Source organism: Pristis pectinata, chromosome 1 (assembly GCF_009764475.1).
Source record: "Pristis pectinata isolate sPriPec2 chromosome 1, sPriPec2.1.pri, whole genome shotgun sequence".
In the NCBI taxonomy this organism is placed as follows: Eukaryota; Metazoa; Chordata; class Chondrichthyes; order Rhinopristiformes; family Pristidae; genus Pristis; species Pristis pectinata.
The window spans coordinates 39,156,207-39,174,298 of record NC_067405.1 but is presented as its reverse complement, the minus strand read 5'-3'; the positions used below and the strand labels follow the sequence as shown (position 1 = coordinate 39,174,298).

Here is an 18,092-nt window from a genome sequence, read left to right as displayed (position 1 = left end):
CAAACTTAATATAAACTTAGTTTATGAATTTTCCTTGTAATGTACAGTAGATCCTTAAGACCTGGCATAAAACTAAGTTCTTTCTTCATCACCTTAGAGCATTTTATAGTATCTCTTTTGAAGTGTAGTCATTACAATATAAGCAAATGTGGCAACAGATCTGCATATGCACCCACATACAGAAAACAAAGTGCAGATCCATTAATGATATTGGATGAGTGATACAATGTTAACGAAACCACTAGATCATTCACCTGCAGTGTTTCAGAAAGTGCTATGGGACTATTTGTCTGCTGAAATGGGCAGGACCAAGTTTAACTGATGATCCAAAGAGCAACATCCACAACAACACAAGAGTCCTAAACAATTTACTGAATCTCAGCCTTGTTTGTATTCTGAAAAGAGAATGGTGGGTTGTGTACAATCTTAACTATTTAGGGTTTATTCCTGGTTATACAAAGGCAGCAATACTTTTCATGAACTGCACAGTTATGGTGAAGAACCTGCACCTTTATGAAACCCTCCTATAATAGTGGCCCAAACAACTGAAAATGTATAGATTGGACCAGATATTGGAGAGGTACTGGCTAATGGATTATTTTGGGGAATGAGTCACTTCCTTCAGAAAATACTTACCATCTGGTATCCAACAATTAGTAAGTAGAAAAAAAGTAAAAGAAAAAAATATTAATAATACAATACTCCAATCATTCTGTTTATGCCAACAAGGATCAAAAATTTCAGAAATTATGCAAGATTTTATTTACATTCACTTATTCCAAATAACAATGCATTACAGTTACAGTTGTTTTCAATTACAATGAACTTGATATTATGTAACATTATGACAAGTTTTGTTGTGAGATTGTAAAATCGATTCATATGTCAATTGGTGTTATATGACTTTTTCTGCAGAAATTATATTTACAATATGTTTTCTGAAAAGCATGCCAATTAATTTAATTTTACTTTAATTTTATAAGACATCTTCTGTAATGAAACCTTCTTTATTGTAATATATTGTTTTTGATTTTCCTAAGTAATAGATTTACACGTAGAAAGGAACCACCAGTTAGCATGCAGAAGCTGCTTAGTTTTGGCTATGCTGATGATTGGTTTTCCGAACATAAGGATGTGAAAACCACCAAAGAGCAAAATATGGGTACAGTATCATAGTTGATTAGTCCTATGAAAATCAATGGCCATGCATGATCATATTTTTGCAATTAGGAACTTTATAGTGGATGTGCAAGAACTGCCATGTCATATGCCTTCAGGTTTCAAATGCTGAGAAGAAATTTAGCTGCTAGCTTGACATTATTAGCTTAGTGGGAATGCTCAGGCAACTGTGATGTTTGTATCTAGACTGGCTGCATCAGTGATACTGCCAGTAAAGCTAAATTTTCTGTGGTTTCTAGGCAACAGTGGTGGAGTAGGCAATTTAATTCTGCACATGAGAGTCTTTAGGCAAGGGAACCAATGATACCATGCTACTGCTCATAATGCTGTACTGTACATCATTCAGTGATACCTGTAATGGTGATTTCTGATTCCTGATCCCCGAGGTGTTAGCCCCATGATTTGGTCGAATTATCTGAACACAGCATCCATTTCAAATGGCACAGAAGACATGGAAGCTACTGTGGCTCCTCTCTCTCTCTTAAAGAGGATTCTTATTTTTGTAACTAGTGCTCTGTTTGCTTCTTAAGACAATGCATCTTTAATGTTTGATGTGTGTTTTTGAAAACTGAATCTATTGGGAGATTCTCAAACAGTATTCCATTTCCTTAATTGTGCTGTCTTGTAATAACTTCAGTTTCTCTCTGGTTATCTCCCTTAATTTGAAGATTCTGGAAGAGAAGAGTCAGAGCAAACAACAAATAGAGGTTTGTACCTTGTATTTTGCAAGTATCTTCTGATTGTAACCCGGAGAATCAGATAGAATCCTCCTTATGCCATCAGTGATATATAGATTCTGTTAACCTGCAGGTCACTGGACTCATTGATGACATTGACGTTCTACAGTGAACCTAGGTGAAAGTGTGAATGCTACTATGACATGCTGGCCAGACTTAAACAGCATTCCACACACCACCCCACAACTGACTAGGAATCAGAAAATGGCCATGGTCAGGTTGCTCTTCAGGTTCTGAAGTAACACAGTTACTTTTTAAAAACACAGTTTAAAACACAGTTTTAAACTGGTTCCATGGTTCCATTAAACTGGTCCACAGGTTCCATGCTCCCAAGAAGAGAGTCCCAAATGAATTTCAGGAATGTCCCCTGGAGACACATGTGTAACCATTTCCCTTTACATTTCCAGTAGGATTGCAATGAGAAGCAGGGGAAACACCACTGTGATAGACATCAGACATAAATATAGACACTTATTTATAAATAATACTTTGCTCATCACTGTGTAATCTTGAAGAATTTGATTAATGGATCTGAAATCTATAGAACAAAAGAAGGCTAGTTCATTGGTCATCACTGAGATGGCCTAGGACTCAGGTGCTGGAGTCTTTTTGAAATCCTGGACACCAGCAAATTTAAACTGCTTTTTTTTCAAAAATAAGTATGGAAAAACTGATAGTGATGCACCTACACCATCGAAGCCAATGGAAGTGCCGGTTATATCCAGACCCATTTAAATATTCTCTTCATACTTTTAACCTCGAACAATAGATCTTCAGCCACTAAATACCAGAAAACTAATAAGATGCATTAGGCCTTTATGAGGGTAGCCGTCTTGATCTATGACAGGTTAAATGACTAACATTATTGCAGGGTCTGGTCAAGGGTTTTTTTTACCTGCCTTGTTTTAGAAATGTCCAATTTCTAAAGACAAATTCTATGCCTAATTACACATAATACTAGATTCTTCACAGCATTAAAATTTCATTAACATTGAACGTAAAGTGAAATATTAAGCAGCAAACTATATTCTTCCTAAATTCTCGGTCTGGTTTTTTTAAGAAGAGCATTCAGTTGCTATGAAAGATGACGTTTTGCTTGAGGGAAATCAGCCCACGTATCGAGGAAAAAGGATGACTGGCATCAGAGGATGTGGGAAGAACAAAGGTACTCCGGAAAACGACTCCTTCTTCAAAATTTTTGGCGAGCACAGGCAAGTTATATTGTCACACCCAAAGCCGTTACAAGTGAAAAGATATTTTCAAATCTATTCAAATCTTTCAAATCTATTCCATATATACATTGAATAATTACTATATAAGAAAATTGAAGGCATTTTTAAAAATATTTTCTCCATTTACTTTATGTCAGGGTCAGATCTTTGACATTAATGTTGTTACAAAATATTCTAAACATGAGACTAACATTGGTGACTAACTTACTGGTTTAAGTACTTGTCCTTTGTTTGGTGTGTTGCTTATTTTTGTGAGATGGTTTCGGTTATAGAATTGTGGGCTTGGTGTAAACCAGCATTGTAATGTTTTCTAAGTATGAATACAGAGAAAAGGAGTGGGTGATCTGACTTCTACTGTTGATTAACTGGCAGTTGATGGAAGTTATGAGATATGAATGGCAATATTGGAATACTGTAGCTGGGTGTATTGTCTGAATGTGAAAAGTGACATGAATATTAGGCCAAATTTTGCAGTAAATGTTGTAGTTTCTACAACTGCACTTCAGTCCTACAATTTGTATTTGTTTAGACCTAGCATAGGGAGTTCTGGCCCTTTAATGTCAGTAGACAAGGACTGCTGCATGGAATTAAGGTATGTTTTAGTACCTGTATATATTGATTAAATTAGTTAAATTTGTTTCAATGTTTTTCGATTTCAGATGCTTCAAAACCTTACATGATTTAAACTGTTTCCTTTTTTATTGTTTCTTAAATTTTTAAATAAACATACCTTAATTATTTAATTTTTAATGGATTTAGAGTAGCTTTAACAGTTTTGATAGCCAGCCTCAGGGACCTTGCCTTTGGCCACTTCTCAAAATTTTGCTGTGCTGTTTGGTGGACTGCCCTTGCAATGTTCTCCATATTGTGGGATTAAACAAGAAGGCCCTGCTGCTGCACTGACTTTGCCACTGAAGATATGGCTGTTTTCAGCCAGAAGGTCTCTGTTTAGGATGAGAATAAATTGTTCAGATTAAGTCCAGAAATTGGCTTTCAGCATAGCAGCTCAATATTGATGGCAAAATATGAGCCATTATTTCCAAACCTACTCAACAGAAATTGATAACTAAGTTTGTGGATGTACTGCACAGAGCAGCTAGTGGTGCACTTGAGCGTAAGGGAGGTTAAAGTGTTTTCACTTACCTTGACCATGTACAAGAAGTCATTAGTGTTCTTCCTGTGCTGGATCCAGGTCCTTTGGGATAGACTCTGGTATTGACATCCACTGTGGCAGCCTTCTACTGAAGCTTGATGTTTTGCCTTGAGGGTTTCCTCCCCACCTCTGGTAGAGAACATTTCTCCTCATTTCCTCATCTACTAGGGCCTTTAGAGTGCCATCCATGAAATATGGGGCTCACTCTTGTCTATGCTTTGCCAGCTCTTCCCTTGGTAAATTCCCAGCTGTGTCATGTTTTCCAGCATCATTAGGAGCCAAAAAGCACCTGCTCTTTATAGATGCAACCCTGAATTTAATTATTGCTAGCCAGTCTGACTGGTACGAGCCACTTTAGACATTGAAGTGCAGACATCAGTGATAAGCAACAATTGTCCAATTTGCATTGATTTGTCACTACATCATGGAAATAAAGTGTGAATTTTGCTTACAAGCTTCAGTTCAAACTTCTATGGCAAATCATACATTGCACAAAGTGCCCCCCAAATTTCCTTCTTGACTTTTCATTTAGAAATCCAATATTATTATAAAAAGAAGTTAGGGTCAAGCAGAGTGGCCATTGTTGGAGTGGTCAGTGTTAGGGTGGAGAGCGAAGGCTTTGGCTCAAGAGGCTTCAACATGAAGAGGTGGAGTAAGTGGCCCAAGTGTAGGTAGTGAGAGAAGCTTTTTTGAAAATAAAAGGCTTCAGTGAGAAGGCATAGGGAAGAACAGGTAGGGTTTTACTTTATTTTGTTGTTATCATTGATTCGGCTTCGGTAAGCATAGGCTAAGGTGAGGTTCAGGTAAGGTCTCTTTCTTTCTTATTGCACAGTCAGAGCAGTGGGAATGGCAGTCAGGGCAATGGTATGCTATACTTGCAGGATGTGGGAAGTCAGGGAAACCTCCAGTGTCCCTGATGACTACGCTTGCAAGAAGTGCATCCGGCCGCAGCTCCTTACAGACCACGTTAGGGAGCTGGAGTTGGAGCTGGATGAACTCCGGATCATTCAGGAGGCTGAGGGGTCAATAGAGAAGACTTACAGGGAGGCAGTCATGCCTAGGTTGCAGGACGCAGGTAGCTGGGCGACCATCAGGAGAGGGAAAGGGAATAGGCAGTCAGTGCAGGATACCCCTGTGGCTGTTCTGCACAATAACAAGTATACTGCTTTGAATATTGTTGTGGGGGAGACTTACCAGAGGAAAGCCACAGCACTGTCTGGATCTGTGGCTCAGAAGGGAAGGGGGAAGAAGAGGGGAGTGATAGTGAGAGGGGATTCATTGATTAGGGGAACAGATAGGAGATTCTGGATGAGAACGAGACTCCCAGTTGGGATGTTGCCTCCCAGATGTCAGGGTCAGAGACATCTCAGATTGAGTCCACAGCATCCTTAAGGGCAAGGGTGAGCAGCCAGAAGTCGGTGGTACCAACAACATAGATAGGATAAGGGATGAGGTCCTGAAGAGGGAATATAGGGAGTTAGGAAGGAAGCTAAGAAGCAGGACCTCAAGGGTAGTAAACTCTGGATTGCTGCCTGTGCCATGCATCATTGAGGGTAAGAATAGGTTGATTTAGCAGACGAATGTGTGGCTGAAGAGTTGGTGCAGTGGGCAGGGTTTCACATTTGTGGATCATTGGGATCTCTTCTGGGAAAGGTATGACCTGTACAAAAGGGACAGCTTGCACCTGAACTCCAGAGGGACCAATGTCCTTGTGGGCAGGTTTGCTAGAGCTGTTGGGGAGGGCTTAAACTAGGTTGGCAGGGGGGATGGGAACCAGAGTGTTAGGTCAGATGATGGAGCAGTTGGTGTAGATGCATTGTGCAGAGAGACTGTGAGGAAGGATAGGCAATGGATAGGGCAGAAATGCAGTCAGTTGGATGGGCAAAAATGTGTTTACTTTAAGGCGAGAAGTATTAAGAATAAGGGTGACGAATTTAGAGCATGGATCAGTACATGGAATTACGATGTTGTGGCCATTACAGAGACTTGGCTGTCGCAAGGGCAGGGTTGGCTGCTTTTTTGTTCCAGGGCTTAGATGGTTCAAAAGAGATAGGGAAGGAGGTAAAAGAGGGAGTGAGTGGCATTATTAATTAGGGAAAGTATCACAGCTGCAGAAAGGGAGAACATCATGAAGGGATCATCTACTGAGTCAGTGTGGGTGGAAATCAGAAACAGGAAGGGAGCAATCATTCAATTGGGAATATTCTAGAGGCGCCCCAATAGCCACTGGGACACCGAGCAGCAGATAAGGAGACAGATTTTGGAAAGGTGCAAAAATAACAGGGTTGTTGTCATGGGTGACTAGTAGTGCTCTGCAAGGATCTGTTCTGGGACCCCTGCTCTTTGTGATTTTTATAAATGACTTGGATGAGGAAGTGGAGGGGTGGGTTCGTAGATTTGCAGATGACATGAAGGTTGAAGGTGTTGTGGATAGTATAGAAGATTGTTGTAGGTTACAATGGGATATAGACAGAGTGCAGAGTTGGGTGGAGAAGTGGCAGATCAAGTTCAATCCGCAAAAGTGTGAAGTGATACATTTTGGAAGAACGAACTTGAAGGCGGAATACAAGGCTAATGGCAGGATTCTTAGCAGTGTGGAGGAACAGAGGGATCTTGGGGTCCAAGTCCATAGATCCTTCAATGTTGCCAGGCAAGTTGATAGGGTGGCTAAGAAGGTGGTGTGCTGGCCTTCATTAGTTGGGGGATTGAGTTCAAGAGCCACAAGGTAATGTTCAGTTCTGGTCGCCTCATTATAGGAAGGATGTAGAAGCTTTAAAGAGGGTGCACAGGAGATTTATCAGGATGCTGCCTGGATTAGAGAATATGTCTTATGAGGAAAGGTTGAGCGAGCTAGGACTTTTCTCTTTGGAGCGACTGAGGAAGAAAGGCAACTTGAGAGAGGTGTATAAGATTATGAGACATATAGATAGAGTGAACAGCCAGCACCTTTTCCCAGGGTGGCAATGGCCAATACCAGAGGATATACGTTTAAGGTGAGTGGAGGAAAGTTTAGGGGAGATGTCAGAGATAGGTTTTTTATGCAGAGTGGTAGGTGCCTGGAATGCACTGCTGGGGGTGGTGGTAGAGGCTGATAAAATAGGAACATTTAAAAGACTCTTGGATAAGCACATGGATACAAGAAAAATGGAGGGTTATGGGCTGTGTAGAAGGGAAGGGTTAGATTGATTGTGGAGTAAGTTTATATAGGTCAGCACAACACCATGGACTGAAAGGCCTGTAATGTGCTATACTCTTCTATGTTCTATTACCTGTCCTTAATTTACTCATGTACGTTGCAAAGTTTACTCATGTTACCATGAGCTAAAGACCAATGTACAAGGTTACTTTAGTGAGTAAACACTGATTTATTTCTTGCATAACTTTTAATATTTTCTGATCTTTGATTATAAATACAGCCATTACACAGATATATATTGCCCTCCTCTCCACCTATCTCATTTTCTGATATATCCTCAAATATAAGGGTATATTCTACCTCAATGCCAATGCTAAGGATGGAAATTACTTGGATATCCCGTTAGAGGTCCCTCATGGTGTCCAATGGGGTGGTGCGGTGTTTTGCAGGTATCCTAGCTCCCAGGCTGGGAATCCCTGCTGAGCCTGTGCTAGTTTAAACCCGGCACAAGCATGTCAGCCCTATTCAAATGAATGGGAGACATTGCCCCTTGGTAAAAAAGTTGTTGTATAGTTATTATTTATTTGTTAGTTTCAATTATTTTTTGTGTGTGGAAGTACTTTTTAAACATAAAACAATTAAAGGGTTTTTTAACTTATTTTCTGTGTCCCAAGTGGTCCTGAATGCTTCTGAATGTCAGAGTCATTCACAAACGTTCAACGGCCCAATCACAGTGACAGCTTTGACAGACTGTGAGTCAGACATTAGAGTCTCTCTGCTGTCCAAGTGCCTCTGTGAGTGCAGCCAGCTGCCATTGCTGATACAGACCCTATGCTGTGCTGGGTTGTGTAAAAGTGCTGGGAATTGGGATGTGGCAGAAGACTGTGCTCTGGGCCACGCTGAAGCAAACAGTGCAGACAGTCAGCAATTTGGGGGCAATGGAAGATCTGCCCTTTGAAGAAAATGCATACATAACGCAGAATTTTGAATTTAAAATGTGAATATTTCAAAGTGCATGTTGGTCTAATTATCATTTCAAAAATAATCCAGGCATTTACATCAGGGGACACAGAACCCCACAATCGGATGTCAAGGCATGGAATCAGAGCAAGATCTGGTCTTGTGGCACTGGCAAGGTCTTAAGTCAAGGATCTGTACTTATCAGTGCCTGTAACAATTTTGAGTGAAGTCCTAGATTGAGATTTTAGGTACAAATTGGAGCTTAAAATGTATTAAAAATTCATTTGCTTTGTTAAAAGGATCTTCTTTTAGTCAATCCATACTTGTCTTGTATTTACAAAATTCTAAGCAGATTTCTGCATTCCAAGACTGAGTATACAGATAGATGCCATGTTATGGCAATATTGGCAGGGCCAGGCACTTTGAGATAACTCAAGTTAGAATTTTGTGGGCCCTTATAGGACCTGATTTCCTCAACTCTAGGAGTCTCAGCCACAATACAACTATATCCCAGCCAAATTCTAGACACTTGTCACAATATCCAGATCCTAAGAATTACCTGGTAGCCTATACATCATTTACCGTTTCCAAGTGGTACCATATCACAAATTACCAATTCAGAGAAAGAGTTGTCAATGCTGCAAAATCCTTCCTCATCTAGCTGCCCTTGTGCCCCATGCTACCTAGTTAAGCTTTCATTCCAAAATCCTATTTACATTATCTATTTTGATACATGTTTCCACCTATCCCCCAGTGGTGTCATTTTTTTCTGAAAAGGACACAATTGAATTCATAAGCAAAGAAACTTTTTAGTAATTGAGACTGCTCATACACTGCAGAAATAAACAAAGATGTAAAATTTGGTCTTCAAAACAGCAAGAAGTCATGGAAAGGCTGCTTACTCAGTTAACATTGTTCATATCCAGCATTGTGCATTTTTGAATATGATTAGATTTCTCATAGCTCCAAAACTGCAGCTGTCTGCTGGTAATTTCTGTTCCATTAAATGCATGTAACCTCAAATTAGATTTCCATGTAATTATTTTTATGCAAATTCAAAAACTGCCATTCAAATTCTAATTTGTTTATATGCAATGTTCTTAACCAGATGAAGAAACAATGAAATTGTCAATTTTTTTAAAAAAAAGAAAATCAGCTATCATCTACTTTATCAGCACCCAAACCGCCTTACCGCAAACACCTCTCCTCAGCAGACTAGCCCCAGGTGGGAGTATAGTTACTAAGATAAAAATGCAAAAAGCAATTTAGCTTACCCATATAATTGGCTGTCATAAATGCATCCAACAACTTCCGACCCCTGAAGCAAACTTCTGTTCAGTGTCTGATGGTCGAGTTTATTGCCTACCCCTAAAATGGACACAATGTTCCCAGTCAGACTTGTCCCACAATGCCCAGTATAGCAGGTACATTGCTACTCGGCTCTCTTGGATACTTAGCATTGAAAAGTGGTTTTGGAGGATTAATAGAAATATGAAACATAATAAACTTGGTAGCAGTTCAAAACCAGCAGATCAACCAATTTTGATAGTAATTTCTTCATCTTGCAATTACATGCTGCAGCGATTGCTGTGACAGCAGTTTGCATCTGAATCAAGATGCCTGAGGATCACTAGGAATTGGCATCATCTATAATCAACATTAAAGAAATAATTTTGCAACATATTCCACCTTCCCTCCTCCCCACCCCCCCCCCCCCCCCCCGGCCAACCCAGCAATAATCCTCAGGCAAATTGTAATTGTAGGGTAGGAGGTGATTGTAGCTGGGATTAGAGATGTAGTTGATCGTCAAGACAATGGAATCATGCTCCTCTTTGCTCCAGAGGAAGATTTTTCAAAAGATATTAAAAGCATTAAACTCGCCTTTAGCACAGGCTACAGTAGCTGGTGAAGAAACCTAATGAAGCAGACCAACAAAGTGGCAAATTCTGTTAAAATTTTCATCAGCACTGTTGTTTTATGTTGTGTTTTTTGATTATTTTTGACAACAAAAGTTACCAGTTTTGCTAGTACCTTTGAAGATCCAGGAGAGTGTACTTGCCTTTCTCTTGTTGAAGGTAACAAATAGCTAGCTCAAATGATACCTAGCCATTTATTAACACAACCCTTGCTTTATTTCCAGGTCCTGCTAGATGCTGGCATTGATCCTTTCATATCAGAGGAGTTGAGAATGAAGCTGATAGTTTAACAGTTGTCCATTAATGGTGTAGGGGATATGCTCAGGCAATTATATGCCAGTGTCTTACTTCCATTGTAACAACTTAGCTAGGTGCATCGCTATTTTTGGTGTGCAGGTCTTGAGACTATCAAACCGGATATTACCAAAGCCCCTGGCCTTTGTTACGTGTGGTGAATTGAAGTGGGGCTACATTTTTCAAGCATGGTGTGAAAGGGTTATTGTACTGGACTAGTGTCCTAGAATTTCACCTCCTATACTAGGGATATTGAATACAATGAATCTGCTGGTTTTGAAAGTTTCATCATTACTAGAAGACTCAACTGTTTCACTGTTGTGCTTGAAGGATGAGGGCCTGCCCAGTTTGTTGACATGTTTGTCTTTGACAAGACTGTAAATATCTTAATGCAGATTCCATCCTTTCTAAGGCTGTTTGTGGCAAAAAAAATAGCATTCAAAATTTAGTTGCCGGTGCAATAAAGATATAGTGGGGCAAGTAAAGGGAACATAAGAAATGGAAGCAGGACTAAGTCATGTGACCATTAACGCCAACTCCACCACGCAATAATATCATTGTTTATCTTTCACGGTCTGTTTCATTGCATCTGTGCATAGATGTACTTGTGCATATGACAATAAACTCGACTTTGACTTTTTCCTGTGGAATTCTCTGCCCAGGGAAGCAGTAGAGTCTACCTCATTAGATACATTTAAGACACAGTTAGATTTTTGCATAGTAGGGGAATTAAGAGTTATCAGGAAAAGGCAGGTAGGGGGACCTGAGTCCACGGCCAGATCAGCCATGATCTTATTTAATGGCAGAGCAGGCTCGACAGGCCAGATGGCCTACTCCTGCTCCTATTTCTTATGTTTATGTTCTTATGACAATTCTATTTTCCTTAACTTCTTTGGCATAAAATAATCTAACAAATCTTAATCAATGAAAATACTCATTGGCTGAGCTGCATACCCCTTGGGGAATTGAATTTCAAAAATATGCAACCCTTTGAATAAAGACATTTGTTTACATTTCAGTCCCTTATCTATACCTATTCCCCCAACTCTAGATTCTCACGCTACCAGAAATAGGAGGTTTTCTCTATATTAGTGTAAAATGCAGTGAAAGCAGAAAAACTAAGAACTTGATCAATATGACTTGTACTGGAAGTGCCAATCCCATGACGCAGATTGATTGTTGTCCTCATAGAAAATAATAATAATATTTAATTATTAGTCGCATGTACATCGAAACACACAATGAAATGCTTCTTTTTGCGTTAACAACCAGCACAGTCTGAGAATGTGCTGGGGGCAGCCCACAAGTGTCGCCACGCTTCTAGCGCCAACATAGCATGCCCACAACTTCCAAACCTGTATGTCTTTTTTTGGAACGTGGGAGGAAACCAGAGCACCCAGAGGAAACTCATGTAGTCACAGGGAGAACGTACAAACTCCTTACAGACAGCGCGGGAAATGAACCAGGTCGCTGGTGCTGTATTGGTGGTTACGCTAACTGCTACACTACCGTACCGCCCTATTGATGTGTGACCAGGAATGCTCATAGTAGAGGCATGGAGTCATATAGCACAGAAACAGGTCCTTTGCTCATTGAGTCCACACTAACCATCAAGTACCCATTTACACAAATCCCTTCATAATTCTCCCCGCATTCCTCTCAATTCACCTCCGAGTCTACCACTCACACACTAAGGTAATGTACAACTAGCAACTAACCTACCAAACCACATGTCTTCAGGATATGGGAGGAAACCAGAGCACCCAGAGCAAACCCACACAGTCACAGGGAGGAACGTGCATACACCACAGATTTAGAGGTTAGAAATGAACCTGAGTTGCTAGAGCTGTTAGGCAGTAGCTCTACTAACTGGCACCACTATGCTTCAAGATCCAAATAGTATATGGCATCATGTCTCTGGTGAGTGGGTTTCCCTATTATGTTTCCTCTCTTCTGCTGGATATACATAAAAAATGTGATTGTAGTACTTTAATAGCACTCTGCAGCAGAAAGATAACAGTGATTTGCCAAAGTGCACTACATGCAGGCACAAATTAAGAGGCACAAAGAGAAAGTGAGTGTGAGGGTAGTGGGGATGGCACAGAGAGAATCAACGCTTGGGTGAGGTCAAGTCCAGAAAAAAAGTTCTTGGGCATGCATCACGTCTGGACCGGCCGCTCTCAGTTTTGAACTCAGGCTGAGCCCAGTTTTATACCTAGCCAGTCCTCCATGTACTTGAACAAAAGCAGCAGTTGTTGGTCTTATTTCTATTTCAGACTTCTGTGTTTAGTCTCTTTACTCAAATTATCTTCAGTTCTTCTTTGCCTCCCTCTTCCTGTGGTAAACATGCCTTGTTAATTTGCTCAGTGCTGCCATCCAGGTCACCACTATAATCATACCTCATTAAAATCAGTGGGGTTGCTGATCCTGCACCATGAGTATCCTCAAACAGATCTGTGAGGATTTTCCACAGCATAACTGCTGGGAAATCTCAGCAAGTCCATGCCCTCACCCAGGGAGCCCATGTGATGTTCAGCAGTGGGTGGATTCAGGTACAAATCCTTTGGTATGTTCAGGACTTCTGTGAGATGGCACACATCCCAAACTTTCTGACATTAAACAGCCAAAATTTATCAATGGATCTGGGTACTGCAACCAGAGAGACAGAACAGGTACAATTTAAGTAAATGGGTTTATTTTGTGCTGTATCAATGTGATTCTAAGGGATAGGATCTTTAAAATTTCTAACATTCAGCATTTTGATTAAATATAGCGCAAGTCTTAGTGAGCTTCTTTAAAACACAAAAGAAAAAAGTTGTCCATCTTCAGAAACCCAAAATCTACATCCAAGAAATTCACATGAGCTGGTCTTTTATGTGGGAGAGCCTCCAAAAGTGGTGCAGACTATCAAGGAAATTCATACTTAGCTATGTTTCGTTAATACACCAGCTCAAGTTGATTTTGTGCAAATTTCCTTTGTGAAACCTGCACAAACTTTACTCCGAGCAGAACACTCAAAATCCAACACCAAAAGCAGTTTTGATAGCTCTATCATTGACCGAGTGTTGACTCCTTAATGATCTACTACCAGACAAAGTCTCTAGTGGATGGAAAGTGAACCAGCACAGGAATAAACCCATTTGACCTTTTCCTCACAAGTCTACCTGTTGTAAATTTATTTTCTACAAACAGTAGTGATAGGAATGACTTCATGTATTCCTTATAAATAAAGTTATGTCTTTATAAAAAAGGGCAGCTGCCATCATGTTGTGTGATATTATCAATGTATATTTGCCCAGTGTATGCAGATGCAATGTGCCTAGTATTGCCAGGTAGCTTCCCATCCAAGTACTGATAGGTTTGAGTCTGCTTAGCTGTGTACGCAAAGGGAAGGCAACAAAAATGTGTGATCTATTGCTCCCCACCATTATGCTAAAGGTGATAGAATCAGAACAGATCTAGCAGGCTCAAAATTCAGCACCCATGAGGTGTTTTTTTCACCAAATGCAGAAAAATCTGGATTGCGCCACAATCTATAATCTTGTGATCCAGCATTTTCCTGACTCTGGAAATACCATCAAGTCCAGGGATCCAACCATGGTTGAATGAGAAGTGTGATGCCAAGAGTGGCATCATGCTTTCCTAAGACAGAGGTGGCAATCTAACAAAGCTGCAAAGTGCAACCATGTCCATGCTAAGGCAACAAGACAACGACGCAATAAACAGAGCTGAGCAATCCCTGAACCAAAAGATCAGATCAAAGCTGCACAGTTCTGCCACATGAACACAGTAGACAACAGCAAAATAGGGAAAGATAGTGGCAGAGCTCAGCAAAACTGTAGCATACTACAGCAACTTGAATCTGTTCATGAGATTCCTTAGCTACTACTTAAAAGTGTGAAGCTGTAAATGGGGCAACATAATAAGCCATAAATTAGCCACCCATTCACCCTGTTTTCTTAGGAAGGTGGTTGGGGAGAGGGAGCAAAATTAAAATCCAGATATAATAGGCATATGAGAACTAGATATGAAACTAGGTATGCAAAAATATTAATTTGTGGTAAGCCACTGGCTCTTGATGCTCAGTTTATTAACATTTTGTTCTTGCATACTAGGCTTACAGATATTCCTGGGAATGTGGAGAACCGTATGCAGTCTGAAATTGCTCTTGCGTGAAAAGTGACAGAATCTGATTGTAGATAATAAGTAAATTAATATAAAAGTACTGCATGTTTTTGAAATACTGAATTTTTTTTATAGTTGTCATTCTGATTGATGCTCATAACTGAATAATACATAAATATGAATAACTAATTCAAATTCTGTGATTTAATATCACCTACTTTTTTGAGCTGAATACATTAATACAAATAAATGCAACATTTTTATTGCATTGCTTAACATTTAATTGAAGTATGATTATTTTGTGAAAATTGTTCAAACATTGAAGTTGAATTCAGTAATAAAACAAAATAAATGTTGTATAAAATGAAATGTGGATTTGATCTTAAATTTAACTAGTTTTAAAGAGGCAGTAGGAAATCTCTATGTTCTACAATTCGTCACCAAGGCTGTCTGAAATACAAGAATATTGGCATGAATCTTAACATATGGAAGAAGTAGTATTTAGAAACATGATTTAAGATTGATGGAAGATCATTTGAATTCTGATATTCTTGTAATATTTAAGGGAACATATAATCAATAAGGTGTATTCTCCAAGTGATTAAATTACCTCACTTTTTGACTTTGAGGTAGACTAGTTTTCCTCCTGCCCTTCCATCATTGACTCACCATTTTCTGGGTTGGGGATCATTGAATTTCCAGTAAGATTCATACTATTTATAAGGAGCCCCCAGAAGTCTGTCTGCAAAATTATAGTACTGCTACACTGACAGAAAATTCCTGATGATTAGAGAGTAGCAATCTTCTGCAGGCTTGCACTCAGAAGTGAGTTGGAGCTTATACAGACAAAGGGGAACTCTATTCTAAACTATTAACCCTCTGCCCCATATCCCGAGGAAATTGGGGCATTCATTGTCTTTACCCAGGCAAACTGCTGCATCTCCCAAGGCAATCCTGGGAATCAGCTGTATTGGGAGTAAGGTGGGCCAGAGACCCCAGCTGGCAGGTGGCATTTGCAGTCAACAGGTGGTGAAAAGGCAACCAGCAGGATTCCCAGTGGCAATGGTAGGAGGGGAATTATTGTCAGGGTATTGGGTTTAACATTATCTTTTGTATAGTGAGCCTGCACAGCCATAAGCAGTGTGGTATATGAGCCTTTATTGTGTTTCCTTGATTTTCACCTTTTAAAGCTTTCCCAGCCAGACACCTGCTGTAGCTGTGAAGAAAAACACAGCTGGCAGTCTGCTGGCAGTTTTCTGCAACTCCTGAATTGCTACTGGGAGGCTCATGAATGGATTGATAGGTAATTTGCAGATTTATTTTCCATTCTATATGGAGATATATGGTGAGTGGTCATCAGGTCTGTGGCTAAAATTAGCAATTCACTGTCAGATAACAAAAGGTGTGTGCAGACAAGGTGACTGTTTATGAAGAGGCATATTAAGCACACTTGCGTCACGCAAATGCAGATGCTTAAAATGCTTAATAATTATTCAGGAGGGGGGGAGGCCACACCCCTTCTTGCTCCCACCTCGGCACACCTCAGGAGCCATGCAAAACCTGTAAATTGTGTCCTATCACTCTACAACACAAAATAGTCATGTTATTTGAGCAGATTTGGTGGGAATACTTAAAGTAATTGAAGACCATAATTTGAGGAAGGATATACAAAGGAATGAACTTAGACTTGCAGTCTATGTTCTTTGATCTCTCAGTACAATTTTATTTCTTAAATTTATAAAAAAAAACATTTGTATTTAATAAAGAAAATGTTACAATAGAGTCTATAATTATTTTATTAGGCTTACAAATAGATCTTAAACTAATTTCAAAATCATTCTAGATTCTTTTTGCCAGGTTTTGTAGAAAGATTCTAGTACTCGTGCCAGATTATATTGTTTCAACTCATTAATCATAGATGATCTGCAGTAAGATCAGTTCCATGTGCAGAACATTGACTTTCTTAATGCACTTAAGGAGTTCCTCTCCCGAAAAATAATGGGCAGCCTAAAATGACCTGATGCATACTCCAATCCAAGTAGGGAGGCACATAACAGGAATATGCATTTGTAAAAATGTAACTTGCCTAAAGGTCCCCTTATTCTTTCAGAGAACTGCAGAACGGAGGAAATACTGAATGAAGTATTTTTTTGAAAAAAACCTCCTCCATATTTTGATCTCTAAATTTTACCCCCTATCTGAAATCAGAGTACAATGTTCTGTTCCTGTTGCAAGCAAGTTTTGTATATTTGGTTGCTCTACAGAATAAATGAATGAACGACTTATCAATCTGGGAGAGTCAACAAACTAGAACTCAAAGAAAGTAAGTCAATTCTAGCAAATAGTCTTACTTTTGTAGGAGGTCATTTTGCCAATTGTATTTGTTTATTTAAAGCCTCTCTTGTTAGTTTCACTCCCTCCCCCCCCCCACTAAACAGTGTTGCCTCCTCCTATTTATTCATGTAATAAATTCCCTTCTGAAAGTTAGAAATGAATCAGCTTCCAATCCTTTTAACAGTTCATTCTAAATCATGCCATCAGAAAGCCTTGTTTATTGTTTCTAAATATAATGATGAAATTGTAGCGGTTGCTACCGCGGAATAAAACAAGACTCTACTCGTAGGATTGCCAAACAGAACTGGTTTATTTTCCCGCCTTGCACGGGCCCTTTAAGGGAGAATGTTCCCGCCCAAAACAACCGGTAATGACATAAATCCTACGTCATCAGGACTTTACCGCGCGCGGGTTCTCCCCGTCGCTCGGAAAGACGAGGCCCGCCGCCATCTTGGGCCTCGTCGGTCCGACGCCGCGCGACCCGACTGCCGAGCCGGTTCCCGACTAGACGGTGAGTCACCACACAACCCCCCCCAGAACCGGCGATACAGTCCCCAAGGTCCGTGGGCTGTGCCAGCTGCCGCTTAGGGGGGCGGCCTCTGCGTCGCAGCGTGGCAACCTCGACAGGCTGTTGCAGATCCAAATGGGCCGGTTTGAGGCGGTCCGCCGTGAAAAACCTGTTCCCTGCCTCCAATGTCCAAAATAAAAGTGGATCCGTTATTCCGTATGACTCGGAACGGTCCCTCGTATGGTCGTTGCAATGGCACCCGAGGTGTGCCCCTGCGAACGAAAACAAACTTACAGTCCCGTAGTTCCTTGGGCTGGCAGGATGGGGCTTGACCGTGCCGTGAGGTGGGAATCGGGGCCAAGTCACCAAGCTTCTCGCGCAGTCTTTGTAGGACTGCTGGGGGTTGTTCCCCTTGGTCCCGAAGGGCAGGTATGAAATCCCCGGGGACAACTAGTGGCGCCCCGTATACAAGCTCAGGACAAAGTGCAGAGGTCTTCTTTGGGGGCAGTGCGTATGCC

At 40.4% G+C, this 18,092-nt stretch overlaps 1 protein-coding gene across 4 annotated transcripts in view; it reads left to right on the top strand.

Annotated features, from left to right (window-relative positions):
• c1h7orf57 (chromosome 1 C7orf57 homolog) overlaps window positions 1-14,968 on the top strand; it is a 65,183-nt gene extending 50,215 nt beyond the window's left edge. For 2 of the 4 annotated variants that reach the window (XM_052024649.1, XM_052024641.1), the window contains 4 exons: window positions 1,041-1,162; window positions 1,848-1,886; window positions 2,977-3,127; window positions 14,723-14,968. In XM_052024649.1, coding sequence (XP_051880609.1) covers window positions 1,041-1,162; window positions 1,848-1,886; window positions 2,977-3,127; window positions 14,723-14,783 — 373 coding nt within the window. In that variant the 3' untranslated portion in view covers window positions 14,784-14,968. The remainder of the gene's footprint in view (window positions 1-1,040; window positions 1,163-1,847; window positions 1,887-2,976; window positions 3,128-14,722) is intronic. The other 2 variants (XM_052024668.1, XM_052024660.1) reach the window with 2 other exon arrangements.
• The last annotated feature ends 3,124 nt before the right edge of the window (window positions 14,969-18,092 follow it).